At 29.1% G+C, this 18,512-nt stretch overlaps 2 protein-coding genes across 2 annotated transcripts; both read right to left on the bottom strand.

The window, feature by feature from the left end:
- Positions 1–4,048: 4,048 nt before the first annotated feature.
- On the bottom strand, positions 4,049–6,472 carry LOC138908968 (uncharacterized). The gene has a single exon (XM_070199834.1). The coding sequence runs from the start codon at positions 6,330–6,332 to the stop codon at positions 4,545–4,547; it is 1,788 nt and encodes a 595-aa protein (XP_070055935.1). The 5' UTR covers positions 6,333–6,472; the 3' UTR covers positions 4,049–4,544.
- A 5,876-nt stretch (positions 6,473–12,348) lies between these two features.
- Positions 12,349–14,754, bottom strand: LOC138908967 (uncharacterized). Its single transcript, XM_070199833.1, has one exon. The coding sequence runs from the start codon at positions 14,630–14,632 to the stop codon at positions 12,845–12,847; it is 1,788 nt and encodes a 595-aa protein (XP_070055934.1). The 5' UTR covers positions 14,633–14,754; the 3' UTR covers positions 12,349–12,844.
- Between the last annotated feature and the right edge of the window lie 3,758 nt (positions 14,755–18,512).

Below are 18,512 nucleotides of genomic sequence, written 5' to 3'. Positions count from 1 at the left end.
CAACAACTTAAAAACTAAAAGACGGAAAATAATTTACATAAAGTCAAAAGTTGCTTTAATAATTACATAGCTTTTTTCTTTATGTCATTTTCTGCTTCTTCTTGGGTCCTGCCGATCCTGCTAGCTGTCCTTTTGTTTTTGTCTTGTAGCTTTTGTTGTAAGATTCCTTTGTCTCTTTCTTGATATTTTGTTGCGTATCTTTTTAGTTTTCTTCTTCTTCAAATTTGATTTCTGGAACTATGTTTTTCTCTCCTTGACATTTCGAACATATGTGCTCTGAGTAGATTGGACTAATTTGTTTGCAGTATCTTGTCATTAAGTTTTGAGAAATAAATTCTCCTCTAATAGCTCTTGTAATGGGTGCTTCTTCTGGTTGGATTAATGTTTTAATCCATCTCCGTATCTCTTCCATGTCGTTTTCCCTTAGGTTTTTTGAATGGGTGTAGATCATCGTGTGTTCTCGGGATTGGTATCCCCAAATAGGTTTTTCTTCTACATAATTGTTGACTAGTTCACTTAGAATGGTTGATAGTCCTATAATTCTTTTGTTTGAGTAGAATGCTGGTATATCAGGTTTGGGTATTTCTGGTTGTATTTGTACATTTTCTGGGATAATCATTTCTCTAGTTAGTCCTAATTTAATAACTTGGATTATTGGTTTTATCTCGTTATAGAGTATCTCTGCTGGTGCTACATAAAATTTTATATAAAATAGGTCTCCTTTGGTGATTCTCTTGTAGGTAGTAAAGGCACTATATAGCTCTGGTATTGTAGCTATTTCTTGTCCGGTTTGTGTGTACACTGTACTTAATAGTCCGTAATTGTAACATGTTTTAACTAAATTTGCATTCGTCCCTGGTTGGGCAATCAGTCGGTTGTATCCTTGTAATGGTTGTGTTATATAGTCTGTTTTTGGGTTTTGGATTGTTTTTGATCTCGGATTTAGGTTTAAAAAGGTTTGAATCTTGTGGATATTTTGTATATAGCTGTTGGTAATATAATCGTAGGTTTGTTTTTCCTGGTTTAAGCTTTCTCTATAGCTAGTTGTTTGTGGTGATGGTGTCAAAGGATTTTGGGATTTTGGGGTATATGGCTTGTTGAACATGGCGTTCATATTTGTATTTGTATGTTTTCCTTTTCTTATTGCTGATGTTGATGTACCTGCAGCTGTATGTAAAATAGTGTTAGTTTGTAGGTTTTGGGTTTTTAGGTGTTTCCCAACGTCACCTCCTAGGTCCGCATGTTTTGAGCCATGCTGCTGGCTTAGTTCCGCATGTTTTGAGCCATGCTGCTGGCTTAGGTTTTTTGCTTCTATAATCTGCAACCTCTTTTCTACTTCCGTCATTTGTAGTGATAGTGTAGTAAGTATTGAAAATAGGTCTTGTGTAGTTTCTTCTTCATTTGTTTGTGTACTTTTGTCTTGATAAGTAATCTGCAATCACATTCTTGTCAGTAGGAATTATTTCTATTGTAAATGTGAAATTTAGTATATTTAATACGAGTCTTCGTATTTCTTTCGTTGTAACTGAGTCTTGTACCTTTTTGGTTATCCACCATTTAACTTGTGTGTTATCTGTTCTAACAATAAATTTGTTATATACTATATATGGTTCAAACGATAATAAACACTTATATAAAGCTAATAATTCTTTTCTATTTATTTCCCATTTTAACTGTGGTTCCGTAAATGATCCTGAATAATATCTACAGTGATGTTCTATTTTTTCATCCTTATATTTGTATTTAAGTACTCCTCCATAACTATGGTTACTTGAGTCTGTCTCTACTATATATATAAATTCTCTATTTTCATCTGGAAAATATAGTTTTGGTAATTTTTTACACATATCTTTTATTTTTTGTATATATGTTTTGTCTTTTTCATCAAAGTGATATTCTATATCTTTCTTTAATTTTTTCTGTAAAGGTTTTAAATTTTCTGCCAATTTAGGTATATATTCTCTAACTTGGTTAACTAATCCTAAGAATGATTGTAATTTCTTTTTTGTATCTAGGGTTTCATTTAAATTTATTATTTTTTGTACTATATGTGTTTGCATTTTAATTCCATTTTTATCTATTTGAATTCCTAAGAATTCCACCTGATTTTTAAGTATTTCTGCCTTATTTTTACTAAGGCTAATTCCTGAGGATTCTATTATATGTATGAATTTTTCTAATAATTTTATATGTTGATCTTGTGTCCTTGAGTATAGTAGTATATCGTCTATGTAGATTATACAGTTTTCTAATTGATTAAAATAGCTATCCATAAAATGTTGGTATCTTCCTGGTGCATTTTTATATCCAAATGGTAAAACGTTCCATTCATAAAATCCTTGTGGTACTGTAAAAGCTGTTAATTTTTTAGATTCTTCTTCTAATTTTAGGTGATAAAATCCTGATTTACAATCGAATTTACTGAAGTAATTATATCCTTGTACTTGCCTTATTTTTAATATTTTATTTGGTATCGGGTAATTATATGTTTTTGTTTTTGCATTTAAATTCCTATAATCTATTACCATTCTACTTTTACCTCTTTTTTGCTCATTATGTTTATTTACTATAAATGCTGGGCTATTATGTTTACTATTACTTTCCTGTATATAATTATTTTTTAATAGTTCTTTTATATGCATTTTGAATTCTTCTAGATCATTAAAATTATATTTTAATGGTTTCTGTGTTATTATACTATTTTCATCTATTAATTCTATTTTTACTTTCGTTTTATGTTTATCCCATCCTTGAAGGGGATTTTCATTATATAATGATTCTAATTTGTCTTGAATTATTTTTATCTTATTTATAGCAAATATTATTAATTCTATTTGTTGCTCATTTATTTTTTCATTTTCTAATTTTTGGGTTACCTTTTCACTTCCTTTAATCCACGGTGTTGTTTTTCTTATTTTATTTCTTACTCTTTTTGCTCCTATTTTTTGTTTGCATGGTGTAGTAAACCACCAATGAGTTTTTGTTATTATATGTGGGTATAATTTATCTAAAAAGGGCATTCCTATTAATATATCTTTATTTGTAAATTCATAACTATATATTTCATCCATAGTTAGTATTTTATCCCATATTTGTATTTTTATATTTTTTGCTTTTTGCGTTATCAAGCTTCCTTCATTGTTAAATCCTGTTACCACAATAGGTGTTAATAATTTTTCCCATTTATCTTCAGGTAAACAGTTATGTCTGCATACATTTACTCCTGCTCCTGTATCTATCATGGGTGTATAATATCTGCTGTAATATCCTTCTATTATTATTTTTGCTAGTATATATATTTTTGTCATGTTAAGGTTCTTTCAATTGTTATTTTCTTATTTTTATATGTTATTATAAGATGTCTATCTCCTAGGTTATATGGTTTAACTGTTTCTAACCATTTTATTCCTAAGGTAATATTTTCATTTCCTTGGTAAATATTAAATTCTATTTCTACTGGGATTCCTCCAATAATTAGTTCCTTCTTTGTTATTTCTTCTGTTCCTACCAAATTTTTAGGTAATCCTGGGCATATTGTTTCTGTAGTTATTATTTCACTTTCTTTAACTAGTTCTTTAGTTATATAATTGTCTTCTTGTCCAGTATTTATCATTATTAGGTATTTTCTTTGATCTATTACTCCTGTTATATAATAGTTGTGTAACTCCGGTTCTTTTATTAATCTTTGTGGGTTTGTATATTCTAATCTTCTCGAGGTACTTGCTCTTGAAGATGTAGTTTGTGGGGATTCATAATTTATTCTTTTAGATGTGCTTAGTCTTTCTCTTACTATTTCTAAATCTCCTTCCATATCTATATCTTTGTAACTATAATCATTATTGTCTATGACTGATATTATACTATCAAATGGGTTTTCTATCTTTATTTTTTCAATCTTATTTCGTGCTGTTATTTTGTGATTGGTTGTTAATATATATAAATTTTTACATTTTGCTGTAAATATTTTACTTCCTGGTGCCAGCTCTATTCCTGACATTTTCCAGTACAATACTAGTGATTTATCTATATTAGCATCTTTTAATGCTACTGTATAGTTAGCACTAATTATAAATTTAAATTTTTGGTATATCAAATTTCCTTTTATTGCACAAATTATACTCTTTTCTATAGGTTGTACTATTCTATCATCTGCTAAATATATTTCTATTGGTGTATCTATCCCTTCTCTAAAACAGGCTTTTATAAGTATTTCTGTTCCTCCTAAGTGTACATATTTGATCGGATTTTTTGCTTTTATATTCTGAATTTCTTTATTTATTGTTCTTTTATTTATTATAGGTATTTTAGCTTTTCCTCTAGTATATTTACAATCTATTATATGTTCTTTTTGACTTATTACATAATATTCTTCTTTTTTAATTTTGAACCAGTTTTTTATTGTTGGTACTTCTAATATTTTACCGATGCTTAAATCTAAATCTTTTCCTTTTATTTTTTCAAAAATATCATTATCAAATATTACTTTTTGTTCACTTGATTCTTCATCCTTATATTCTTCTCTGCTTATTATTTGTATATCGTTTTCAGTCATTTTCCTCTATATCTGATAGTTCTTTTTCTGATTCTATTTCTGTTTCTAATTCAGGTTCTAATTCATAAATACTATCTTCACTATCTAATTCATAATCTATATAGTCTAGTTGCATGTATTCTTCATTATCAGTGTTAATTTCTGTTATTTGTTTCTTTTTAGGGTCTCTAGGTAATTTACAATCTTTGGCTAGGTGTCCTAATTTTCCACAATTGTAACAAGTACATTCGGATAATTTTTTCTTAATTCTATATGGTCTTTTTCTTTTGTAATCTTTTATATAATATCTTTTCCTCGGGTTTTTATACTTATATTTTAACTTATTTCTTCTATATTTTTTATATTTTCTTTTATAATTTTTCTTTTTATAATAATTATCTGTACATCCAAACTGGGGTGCAGTTTTAATTTTACAACATGTAAGGTTTTTTATCAGTGTTTTTTCCATTTTAATTTCTTCTTTATGTTTTTCACATAATTCTATAAACCAATTCTTTAAATATCTAATTCTAGCTCCTAAGGTATCTTCTAATCCTGCTTTTTCCCAATCTCTTATTATTTTAGAACTAAAAGGTTCTGGTAATTTTGTAAAGTATATTTTTCTGATTTCTTTTCCTTCTTCAACACTATATGTTCCTTTATAGTAATATTCTTTAAATGCACACGTATATTCGTCTATGTAACACATGTTACATATAGCTAGTTTGTTCATTAGATTTCTACTTACTGTTTTTTCTTTTTGTTGCTCTTCTATTTCTGTTGTCATACTACTAAATTCATTTCTTATAGCTAATTCATATTTTATTAATATGTCTATAGTTGTTGTAGCTGATTCACCATCGAATTTTTTATTACTTCTTAATGCTTTTATACTTTCATCATTTAGATTTTGTATCCATAATTTTACTGTTCCTATTATTGTCCTTTCTATATATCCTGGTGCTTCTGGAATTGGTATTTTATTATCTATTAATTGTTTTGATATATATCCTACCCATAGTTGTATTATTTTATTAACGTCTTCTACGCAATCTAAGTCCAAAAAGTTATATTGTTCATTTATTGTTTTTGGTGTCCATTTTCTGTTTAATCTTTTATCCCATAATACTTTACTTCTGTCACTTCGTTCATAATTATTATTGTAATATGTTGGTATTGTTTGTTTGTATTTTCTTTCTTTTGATGTACTTGGTTTTTCGCTTATATCTCCGGCATATATTTCTGGATTTATTATGTTATTTGTTTTAGTTATAAGTTCTGTATATGTTTCACTTATTTCTGAATCTTCTGAACTTTCTGTATTCTGTTCATTTTCATTATTAGTTTCATTTATTTCTTCAAGTTTTACTTCTATGTCCTCTTTTAATTTTTCCCTAAATTTTTCTATTTCTTCCTTCAATCTTTCTTCTTGCTCTAATTCTTTTTTCTTTTCTCTTTCTCTCTGTTTGTTTTCATACAATTCTTTTAATATTGCTAATTCTTTTTCTAATTCCATTATCCTGGTGTTTTTGTTTTCTTCCACTTGCTGTAATTCTTTTTTAGCTTGTTGCCTAATTTTTTCAATTTCATTTTTCCTATCAATTTCTTCATTTTCTTTTATTATTCTTGTCATTGCTGTTAAACTATCTTCTAATCTTGCAGTTTCTTTTTCTAACATTAAATATATGTTTTCTCCTACTTTCTTATATCTTCTTCCTATATTTGAAGTTATTATTTTTATTTTTAATCCATCCAAATTTTCGTATGTTTTTTCGTCTACCGCAAATTCTTCTTTATTCATATTTTATGTTTAATCTTAAGTTGTAAGATATACTTATATTCTAGTTTTGACATTTTGTTTATTAATTTGTCCTTTTTCGTGGTTTTATATTCTTTATATAATTCCTGTAATTTTGTTATTGTTTTCTTTTCTTTTTTAGGATTTTTACTTGTTAATTTTTTATTATTTTTATCAATTATAATTGGTATATTGTATTTATTTGTTATGGCTCTGATACCATTTTGGGGGGTTTGTGGGTCGGATTTAGCTCCGATTAGCTTTTGTTCATAAATCTTCATAAGTCTGAATATTCTTCTACCAAATCGTATGTATTTTGTGGGTCTTCTACTTCTTTTTCGTATTTAAGTATTTTTTCCCAAATATCTATTTTTATGTCAGTAGGTTTTAATTCTTTGATAAAATATAGGACTAGTATTTTATATTTTTCTAGCATTCTTTTTGTCATGTAAGTAGTTATTCTGTATTTTTCTATCATTCTTTAAAAGTGGTTCAGATTATATTTTTGTTTAGTCTTTAGTGGATTTGTTGTATTTATGACTATTTTTATATTGTAAATATTTTATTGTAATATTCTGTTTGTAACGGTTTTATTTTTAATATTTCCGTTATGTCTTGTTGTATATTTATCAGAAGGTCTATATCCTTTGTTATTAAGTAAGTATTGATTGTTAATTTTAGTTGTTGTTCTAAAGCTTCTATTTTTTCCGTAATTTCTATCCAGTATGGTAAATATTCTTGATTTATCATGCTTAATCATAATATTCTCTTATTATAGATTCTAATTTTGATATTTCTATTTTACAATTTGTTATATATTCTACATATTCTATTTCTCCTGTTTCTATATATTCGTTTATATTAATTTTTTGGAGTTGGAAGAATGTTATTAATTTGTTTATATTTAGTTTTTCTAGTTTATCCTTATTATGTAGTTCTTTTAATTGTTTTATATTATCTCTTATATGTTCTAAAAAGATTAGATCTTTAGATTCTTGATATAATTGCATATTTTGATGTAATCTATGTTCTTGTAATTCTATTATTTTTCGGGTTTCTGTTAGGTTCATCTAGTCTGAATATATATCCTCTGTAAGTATATCAAATTCAGATAGGCTTATTGTATTCTCTTCTTCTAAGTCAGATAATTCTGCTAAATCATACCATTGTTGGGTCATTAGTTCTAGTATTTCGTTCATAAGTAATTTGTCAAATATTATATTTTTGATATCATTATTTAGTGATCTAAGTATGTGTAAAATGGTTATTTTATATTCATCAGTGTTATCTAAGATGTAAGGATGATCCATTTTTGTTTGATGTTTTGGCTAAAAATATTCCTTTAATCTCTTCGTTTATCATGTTTATCGTCATCCTATAACAAGTTATTAAGAACAATTCTTTTAGTCACTACCATGATTTTTTGCTTCAATCGTTTTACCCTAACAGCGCCTCAACTCTGGTTACTTCCCTACCACGGCCTTCTGCCTTACTGGTTTCACCCTTAGGATGGCATAGTCTGGGCTTAAACTACTCTCAGCATAATTATTCATGGCAAACTTACTAAAATTATTCTAAATAACAGTTATAACATGATAACAATTATGATAATCTAGAGATTTCAGGAATATATGTATTTAGCTATACATATTTTAAAAAAAACTTACTTGATACTGTATATCGGGGATTTCTTCTTTCATAGGTTTGGATTGCTCCATAGATTAAAGATGTTAATTTATTTCACTGAATAGATTTTTACAAGAGAGGTTACAAGAGAGTTTTTTCAGAAGGATGTGAAAGGGGTAAGGTAAGGTGTGTCCCTCTAAGCCTTAAGGGCTGTCTATTTATAACGGAAACTAATCCAAACATCGTCCTCCTAACTTTACACTTGGACGGTCTAAAATTAAAGTAAAAGACGCGTTCCCAACAGTTTTTCCACTGACAGTGGTAGTGATAAAGTGGGACTCACAACAACAACTTAAAAACTAAAAGACGGAAAATAATTTACATAAAGTCAAAAGTTGCTTTAATAATTACATAGCTTTTTTCTTTATGTCATTTTCTGCTTCTTCTTGGGTCCTGCCGATCCTGCTAGCTGTCCTTTTGTTTTTGTCTTGTAGCTTTTGTTGTAAGATTCCTTTGTCTCTTTCTTGATATTTTGTTGCGTATCTTTTTAGTTTTCTTCTTCTTCAAATTTGATTTCTGGAACTATGTTTTTCTCTCCTTGACATTTCGAACATATGTGCTCTGAGTAGATTGGACTAATTTGTTTGCAGTATCTTGTCATTAAGTTTTGAGAAATAAATTCTCCTCTAATAGCTCTTGTAATGGGTGCTTCTTCTGGTTGGATTAATGTTTTAATCCATCTCCGTATCTCTTCCATGTCGTTTTCCCTTAGGTTTTTTGAATGGGTGTAGATCATCGTGTGTTCTCGGGATTGGTATCCCCAAATAGGTTTTTCTTCTACATAATTGTTGACTAGTTCACTTAGAATGGTTGATAGTCCTATAATTCTTTTGTTTGAGTAGAATGCTGGTATATCAGGTTTGGGTATTTCTGGTTGTATTTGTACATTTTCTGGGATAATCATTTCTCTAGTTAGTCCTAATTTAATAACTTGGATTATTGGTTTTATCTCGTTATAGAGTATCTCTGCTGGTGCTACATAAAATTTTATATAAAATAGGTCTCCTTTGGTGATTCTCTTGTAGGTAGTAAAGGCACTATATAGCTCTGGTATTGTAGCTATTTCTTGTCCGGTTTGTGTGTACACTGTACTTAATAGTCCGTAATTGTAACATGTTTTAACTAAATTTGCATTCGTCCCTGGTTGGGCAATCAGTCGGTTGTATCCTTGTAATGGTTGTGTTATATAGTCTGTTTTTGGGTTTTGGATTGTTTTTGATCTCGGATTTAGGTTTAAAAAGGTTTGAATCTTGTGGATATTTTGTATATAGCTGTTGGTAATATAATCGTAGGTTTGTTTTTCCTGGTTTAAGCTTTCTCTATAGCTAGTTGTTTGTGGTGATGGTGTCAAAGGATTTTGGGATTTTGGGGTATATGGCTTGTTGAACATGGCGTTCATATTTGTATTTGTATGTTTTCCTTTTCTTATTGCTGATGTTGATGTACCTGCAGCTGTATGTAAAATAGTGTTAGTTTGTAGGTTTTGGGTTTTTAGGTGTTTCCCAACGTCACCTCCTAGGTCCGCATGTTTTGAGCCATGCTGCTGGCTTAGTTCCGCATGTTTTGAGCCATGCTGCTGGCTTAGGTTTTTTGCTTCTATAATCTGCAACCTCTTTTCTACTTCCGTCATTTGTAGTGATAGTGTAGTAAGTATTGAAAATAGGTCTTGTGTAGTTTCTTCTTCATTTGTTTGTGTACTTTTGTCTTGATAAGTAATCTGCAATCACATTCTTGTCAGTAGGAATTATTTCTATTGTAAATGTGAAATTTAGTATATTTAATACGAGTCTTCGTATTTCTTTCGTTGTAACTGAGTCTTGTACCTTTTTGGTTATCCACCATTTAACTTGTGTGTTATCTGTTCTAACAATAAATTTGTTATATACTATATATGGTTCAAACGATAATAAACACTTATATAAAGCTAATAATTCTTTTCTATTTATTTCCCATTTTAACTGTGGTTCCGTAAATGATCCTGAATAATATCTACAGTGATGTTCTATTTTTTCATCCTTATATTTGTATTTAAGTACTCCTCCATAACTATGGTTACTTGAGTCTGTCTCTACTATATATATAAATTCTCTATTTTCATCTGGAAAATATAGTTTTGGTAATTTTTTACACATATCTTTTATTTTTTGTATATATGTTTTGTCTTTTTCATCAAAGTGATATTCTATATCTTTCTTTAATTTTTTCTGTAAAGGTTTTAAATTTTCTGCCAATTTAGGTATATATTCTCTAACTTGGTTAACTAATCCTAAGAATGATTGTAATTTCTTTTTTGTATCTAGGGTTTCATTTAAATTTATTATTTTTTGTACTATATGTGTTTGCATTTTAATTCCATTTTTATCTATTTGAATTCCTAAGAATTCCACCTGATTTTTAAGTATTTCTGCCTTATTTTTACTAAGGCTAATTCCTGAGGATTCTATTATATGTATGAATTTTTCTAATAATTTTATATGTTGATCTTGTGTCCTTGAGTATAGTAGTATATCGTCTATGTAGATTATACAGTTTTCTAATTGATTAAAATAGCTATCCATAAAATGTTGGTATCTTCCTGGTGCATTTTTATATCCAAATGGTAAAACGTTCCATTCATAAAATCCTTGTGGTACTGTAAAAGCTGTTAATTTTTTAGATTCTTCTTCTAATTTTAGGTGATAAAATCCTGATTTACAATCGAATTTACTGAAGTAATTATATCCTTGTACTTGCCTTATTTTTAATATTTTATTTGGTATCGGGTAATTATATGTTTTTGTTTTTGCATTTAAATTCCTATAATCTATTACCATTCTACTTTTACCTCTTTTTTGCTCATTATGTTTATTTACTATAAATGCTGGGCTATTATGTTTACTATTACTTTCCTGTATATAATTATTTTTTAATAGTTCTTTTATATGCATTTTGAATTCTTCTAGATCATTAAAATTATATTTTAATGGTTTCTGTGTTATTATACTATTTTCATCTATTAATTCTATTTTTACTTTCGTTTTATGTTTATCCCATCCTTGAAGGGGATTTTCATTATATAATGATTCTAATTTGTCTTGAATTATTTTTATCTTATTTATAGCAAATATTATTAATTCTATTTGTTGCTCATTTATTTTTTCATTTTCTAATTTTTGGGTTACCTTTTCACTTCCTTTAATCCACGGTGTTGTTTTTCTTATTTTATTTCTTACTCTTTTTGCTCCTATTTTTTGTTTGCATGGTGTAGTAAACCACCAATGAGTTTTTGTTATTATATGTGGGTATAATTTATCTAAAAAGGGCATTCCTATTAATATATCTTTATTTGTAAATTCATAACTATATATTTCATCCATAGTTAGTATTTTATCCCATATTTGTATTTTTATATTTTTTGCTTTTTGCGTTATCAAGCTTCCTTCATTGTTAAATCCTGTTACCACAATAGGTGTTAATAATTTTTCCCATTTATCTTCAGGTAAACAGTTATGTCTGCATACATTTACTCCTGCTCCTGTATCTATCATGGGTGTATAATATCTGCTGTAATATCCTTCTATTATTATTTTTGCTAGTATATATATTTTTGTCATGTTAAGGTTCTTTCAATTGTTATTTTCTTATTTTTATATGTTATTATAAGATGTCTATCTCCTAGGTTATATGGTTTAACTGTTTCTAACCATTTTATTCCTAAGGTAATATTTTCATTTCCTTGGTAAATATTAAATTCTATTTCTACTGGGATTCCTCCAATAATTAGTTCCTTCTTTGTTATTTCTTCTGTTCCTACCAAATTTTTAGGTAATCCTGGGCATATTGTTTCTGTAGTTATTATTTCACTTTCTTTAACTAGTTCTTTAGTTATATAATTGTCTTCTTGTCCAGTATTTATCATTATTAGGTATTTTCTTTGATCTATTACTCCTGTTATATAATAGTTGTGTAACTCCGGTTCTTTTATTAATCTTTGTGGGTTTGTATATTCTAATCTTCTCGAGGTACTTGCTCTTGAAGATGTAGTTTGTGGGGATTCATAATTTATTCTTTTAGATGTGCTTAGTCTTTCTCTTACTATTTCTAAATCTCCTTCCATATCTATATCTTTGTAACTATAATCATTATTGTCTATGACTGATATTATACTATCAAATGGGTTTTCTATCTTTATTTTTTCAATCTTATTTCGTGCTGTTATTTTGTGATTGGTTGTTAATATATATAAATTTTTACATTTTGCTGTAAATATTTTACTTCCTGGTGCCAGCTCTATTCCTGACATTTTCCAGTACAATACTAGTGATTTATCTATATTAGCATCTTTTAATGCTACTGTATAGTTAGCACTAATTATAAATTTAAATTTTTGGTATATCAAATTTCCTTTTATTGCACAAATTATACTCTTTTCTATAGGTTGTACTATTCTATCATCTGCTAAATATATTTCTATTGGTGTATCTATCCCTTCTCTAAAACAGGCTTTTATAAGTATTTCTGTTCCTCCTAAGTGTACATATTTGATCGGATTTTTTGCTTTTATATTCTGAATTTCTTTATTTATTGTTCTTTTATTTATTATAGGTATTTTAGCTTTTCCTCTAGTATATTTACAATCTATTATATGTTCTTTTTGACTTATTACATAATATTCTTCTTTTTTAATTTTGAACCAGTTTTTTATTGTTGGTACTTCTAATATTTTACCGATGCTTAAATCTAAATCTTTTCCTTTTATTTTTTCAAAAATATCATTATCAAATATTACTTTTTGTTCACTTGATTCTTCATCCTTATATTCTTCTCTGCTTATTATTTGTATATCGTTTTCAGTCATTTTCCTCTATATCTGATAGTTCTTTTTCTGATTCTATTTCTGTTTCTAATTCAGGTTCTAATTCATAAATACTATCTTCACTATCTAATTCATAATCTATATAGTCTAGTTGCATGTATTCTTCATTATCAGTGTTAATTTCTGTTATTTGTTTCTTTTTAGGGTCTCTAGGTAATTTACAATCTTTGGCTAGGTGTCCTAATTTTCCACAATTGTAACAAGTACATTCGGATAATTTTTTCTTAATTCTATATGGTCTTTTTCTTTTGTAATCTTTTATATAATATCTTTTCCTCGGGTTTTTATACTTATATTTTAACTTATTTCTTCTATATTTTTTATATTTTCTTTTATAATTTTTCTTTTTATAATAATTATCTGTACATCCAAACTGGGGTGCAGTTTTAATTTTACAACATGTAAGGTTTTTTATCAGTGTTTTTTCCATTTTAATTTCTTCTTTATGTTTTTCACATAATTCTATAAACCAATTCTTTAAATATCTAATTCTAGCTCCTAAGGTATCTTCTAATCCTGCTTTTTCCCAATCTCTTATTATTTTAGAACTAAAAGGTTCTGGTAATTTTGTAAAGTATATTTTTCTGATTTCTTTTCCTTCTTCAACACTATATGTTCCTTTATAGTAATATTCTTTAAATGCACACGTATATTCGTCTATGTAACACATGTTACATATAGCTAGTTTGTTCATTAGATTTCTACTTACTGTTTTTTCTTTTTGTTGCTCTTCTATTTCTGTTGTCATACTACTAAATTCATTTCTTATAGCTAATTCATATTTTATTAATATGTCTATAGTTGTTGTAGCTGATTCACCATCGAATTTTTTATTACTTCTTAATGCTTTTATACTTTCATCATTTAGATTTTGTATCCATAATTTTACTGTTCCTATTATTGTCCTTTCTATATATCCTGGTGCTTCTGGAATTGGTATTTTATTATCTATTAATTGTTTTGATATATATCCTACCCATAGTTGTATTATTTTATTAACGTCTTCTACGCAATCTAAGTCCAAAAAGTTATATTGTTCATTTATTGTTTTTGGTGTCCATTTTCTGTTTAATCTTTTATCCCATAATACTTTACTTCTGTCACTTCGTTCATAATTATTATTGTAATATGTTGGTATTGTTTGTTTGTATTTTCTTTCTTTTGATGTACTTGGTTTTTCGCTTATATCTCCGGCATATATTTCTGGATTTATTATGTTATTTGTTTTAGTTATAAGTTCTGTATATGTTTCACTTATTTCTGAATCTTCTGAACTTTCTGTATTCTGTTCATTTTCATTATTAGTTTCATTTATTTCTTCAAGTTTTACTTCTATGTCCTCTTTTAATTTTTCCCTAAATTTTTCTATTTCTTCCTTCAATCTTTCTTCTTGCTCTAATTCTTTTTTCTTTTCTCTTTCTCTCTGTTTGTTTTCATACAATTCTTTTAATATTGCTAATTCTTTTTCTAATTCCATTATCCTGGTGTTTTTGTTTTCTTCCACTTGCTGTAATTCTTTTTTAGCTTGTTGCCTAATTTTTTCAATTTCATTTTTCCTATCAATTTCTTCATTTTCTTTTATTATTCTTGTCATTGCTGTTAAACTATCTTCTAATCTTGCAGTTTCTTTTTCTAACATTAAATATATGTTTTCTCCTACTTTCTTATATCTTCTTCCTATATTTGAAGTTATTATTTTTATTTTTAATCCATCCAAATTTTCGTATGTTTTTTCGTCTACCGCAAATTCTTCTTTATTCATATTTTATGTTTAATCTTAAGTTGTAAGATATACTTATATTCTAGTTTTGACATTTTGTTTATTAATTTGTCCTTTTTCGTGGTTTTATATTCTTTATATAATTCCTGTAATTTTGTTATTGTTTTCTTTTCTTTTTTAGGATTTTTACTTGTTAATTTTTTATTATTTTTATCAATTATAATTGGTATAGTGTATTTATTTGTTATGGCTTACTCTCTCCCCTTTCATCAGCAATCTTATTATATACTAACTCAGATACCGCTAGAAGTTGTAGATACAAAGTCATCAACCCTACAAAATTTAGCAATCTACTAAATCCTAAAACAAAAAAAATAATCAAATATTATTTTCCTTTCTAATTTTAATATTTTTTCAATAATTACAATTTTATTTTCCTTCATAAGAATTACTAAAGGAAAATAATTACTTTCATTTGACAGAAATCTTCACTAAATGTACGTATTTGAGACTGGCTTATATAAGTAGCACAACATAATAATAATAATAATAATACAAGACGAATTGAGAAAGAAAATGAAATTTCCATCTTTTCAAAGCTTTAATTTAATTTGGTATAACTAACTTTGTAGTTCTATCTTTCCCAACTTTGTCTGACCTTTGATCTCGTTATGACACACTCCGGACTTTCGTCCTTCTGATCCTATCTTGAGATTCATTCCCTGATAACCTCTTACTGTGCTTCTCTTTTTTCTCTTTCCCCTTCTCTATATCTCTCAATCCGTATTAAACATCTACATACATAGTTCTCCCATGGATACGTATCTCTACTTAGACTTCGATACCTTAAATGTCTTGAATTCCTCTAATATCTAACGCCTTGAATTCCTCCATATCTAATGCCTTGATTTCATCTTGGACTTTAACTTCTACATGCAAATACTCTCTCCGTTCACTTTTACTTGACACGTTTTGACTTTTCACGCCTCTTAAGAAATAATAAATGAAGTGAATAATTTACCATGATACCCATATTAATTGATGCATAATTTATTGGATTTGAGAAAATGATTTGAAATGAGTAATAAATACTGTGGGAATAACAGGAAAAAAAAATTTGTGTTCTCTTGATACGCGTAAAGTGACAATTAAAAATAAAAATCTATTTTTAGTATACATGCCAAGTAAAAGTGAACGGATGGAGTACTATTTAGTGTGTGAAGAAAAAACGTGATAAGGTTGTAATAGTTGTCTTAAAAAAAACAGAATAAACCATAAATGAGGTCTCTCCACCTAGTATTATCATATTCAATTGTAACTATACCATGGTATAATCCTTTGAATATTCGAAATTATTTCATAATTTACTGGAATTGAAGGTTAAAATAGCAGTTGCAAGCATAAATAGCAAAATGAATGTCAAATTTGCAACTAAAAACAAATTTAATAGTAATAAAATTCTAAAGCAAAATAAGAAAAAAATGGAAAACCTTACTGTCCACACAGATTTAATATTAGGTTACAAATTTCAGATGAATCATTGAAAGCTAACGGCAGCGTGCAATGAATCTTCTTCGAAACATGCACTGCGACACTGACGCGATGGTGACTATAAATCTTGGAAGACATATCTCTTGCCGCAGACGGTTGCAAATATATTTTATCTCTACAGAGCTATGTTGTTGTGCGTGGCTTCATGGATTTGGAAGATTGAAGACGAATGGAGTAATAAATAAGTGTCTTTTTGTAGAGCTTTTTGGAAAAGTTGAATGTATAGCTGTACCTAAGTTGTTCAGAATTCTACACATCAAAAACTTTTGAGTTGCTCCTAATACACTGTACATTTACTTCTTGTGTTCAAAGGGTCCTTTTTATTTTCTTAATAAAACGATGAACCATATTAAGTTTGTATACGGTCTAAATAAATTTCGACATTCGTACGTCTGATCGAGCTCGAAAGATAATCGATCGAAATGAGACCTCGAGATGAGTTTTGAAGATGGTACAAACAAGCTTCGAATCCGAAGGGCTGATCAATGTCGATATCATTGTCAAGCTCGAATCCAAATCGAACTATGATGCAAAGTAAAGCTATTAAGCTTATGATCCAGAGACCGACCAACATTGACTCCGAATCAATTTGAGAGCTCGAGTCAAAATCGAGCTCGAACCAAGATCGAGAGCTCGAGTCAGAATCGAGCTCAAACCATGATCGAGAGCTCGAGTCAAGATCGAGCTCGCAGACAAAAGTCGTTGCAATCCCACTAGAGAGAATTTTGGCAGGAATTGTGGAAAAGCTGATTTATCGTGGGTCTCCCACTGAGTATTTTTAATTATGTTTAGAGCAAGATCCCTCTACTATAAAGGGCATGTTTATCATTTCTGTAAAGGCAAGTTTTCAGGCTTACATTGTCATCAAAACACTATATTCTCCCATAGTAAAGAATTGTTCTTTCAAGCTTCTTAAATTGATTTCACTTGTTGAGTCCTAAAATTCATCTTCTTTACAACTTTATCTATTTTGCATTCTTTGCAATCCATATTTGTATTTCTATTTATCCTTACAATTTGTATTAAGTTGCGCCAAAAATCCTTAGAACTACGTACAAATTCAACTCCATCCATTTTTCGGGTAAACAGTTTGGTGCCCACCGTGGGGCTAAGGATAACAGTGGTTATTTGATACAAATCTGAAGAAACACACTGTTGTGTTTTGTGCTCGGTTCCGAAAATATCTTGGATTTCGGATTCGCAACGACTAACTACCAATCAAATGGCTTCATCAATCGACAACGGAGCCGGTCTTCAAGATGAGAATAATAATTTGACACCCAGTACTGAAAGGCCACTTGTAAACGCCGTTGGAGCTCGAATCGGAGTGCCAATAGATATCAATTCGCATGTAGCCATTGAGGCGAACCTCCATGCTGAACCCGAGAATAGCATCCATGGTGGCATTCGGTCTGTGGTTCGAGATACCCATAACGTCGAAGAAAACGGCGTTAGCTTGCGTATGATTTTCGAATTGTTGCAAGCCCAACAGGCAGCAATAGCTCAGTTGCAGAGCCAAACCCAGATACAAAGCAGGTGTCACCCCCCAAAACCGAGGAGCGCGACCGGCGCTCAACCGAGTGAACCCGACCGAGCAAGCCTGTTAGATTTCATTCTACCCAAACTCATCCACAAATGGAGATAATACATATTTTCATTAATTAGACAAAAAGGTATTCATGTCTACAATGCCCATTCATTACCAATAGTTTCATCATTTTTAAAGTCTCAAATGGACAAATAATACAACCATAACATAACATATTTTGACTTTTTCAATACCAATACACAACCCACACTATGTCTACGGAGCCTCTATAGATAAAGAAGAGTACAATGATAATGCCGGCAACAAGGTCCCTGCTATACCTCAAATCGAATACATAAAGTACAAAAGGTACATGACCCCGGGATGAAGTGGGGCTCACCAAGTCAGCTGGGAAGAAGGTGTGCTGCTATCACTGATCAATATCTCCTGCTGTGGAACAACCTGCATCCATTTAAAGATGCAGTACCCCCGACAAAAGGGACGTTAGTACCGTCGAATAGCACTAGTATGTATAACTAAACACCCTTTCAATAGAATGAAAAATAATACAAACGAGATTATCATAATATCAATGAATGCCTTAATCAACATCAAATCTCAATTTAGGATCAATACAGTGTTCAAATTAATTTTTATATCTCACATTGTGAGATTTTTAGTATCGATATACTATTTTTCACAATACCATTATTCACAAAGCCATTATTCACAAAACTGGTACCACCGTACTCTTAGCACGGAGTCCGATCACGACCCGGTCGGCTAGGCTATATCATTAAAGACATCAATCACAATTTCTCTCAATATCAATACCACCATCTT

The sequence above is a fragment of the Nicotiana tomentosiformis genome, chromosome 4 (genome assembly GCF_000390325.3).
Source record: "Nicotiana tomentosiformis chromosome 4, ASM39032v3, whole genome shotgun sequence".
Lineage (NCBI taxonomy): Eukaryota > Viridiplantae > Streptophyta > Magnoliopsida > Solanales > Solanaceae > Nicotiana > Nicotiana tomentosiformis.
This window is presented reverse-complemented; position numbering and strand designations above follow the sequence as displayed.

What these genes read in the sequence shown, in the direction of transcription:
- LOC138908968 (XM_070199834.1), bottom strand. Translation starts at nt 6,332, where the DNA reads ATGAATAAAGAAGAATTTGCGGTAGACGAAAAAACATACGAAAATTTG.
- LOC138908967 (XM_070199833.1), bottom strand. Translation starts at nt 14,632, where the DNA reads ATGAATAAAGAAGAATTTGCGGTAGACGAAAAAACATACGAAAATTTG.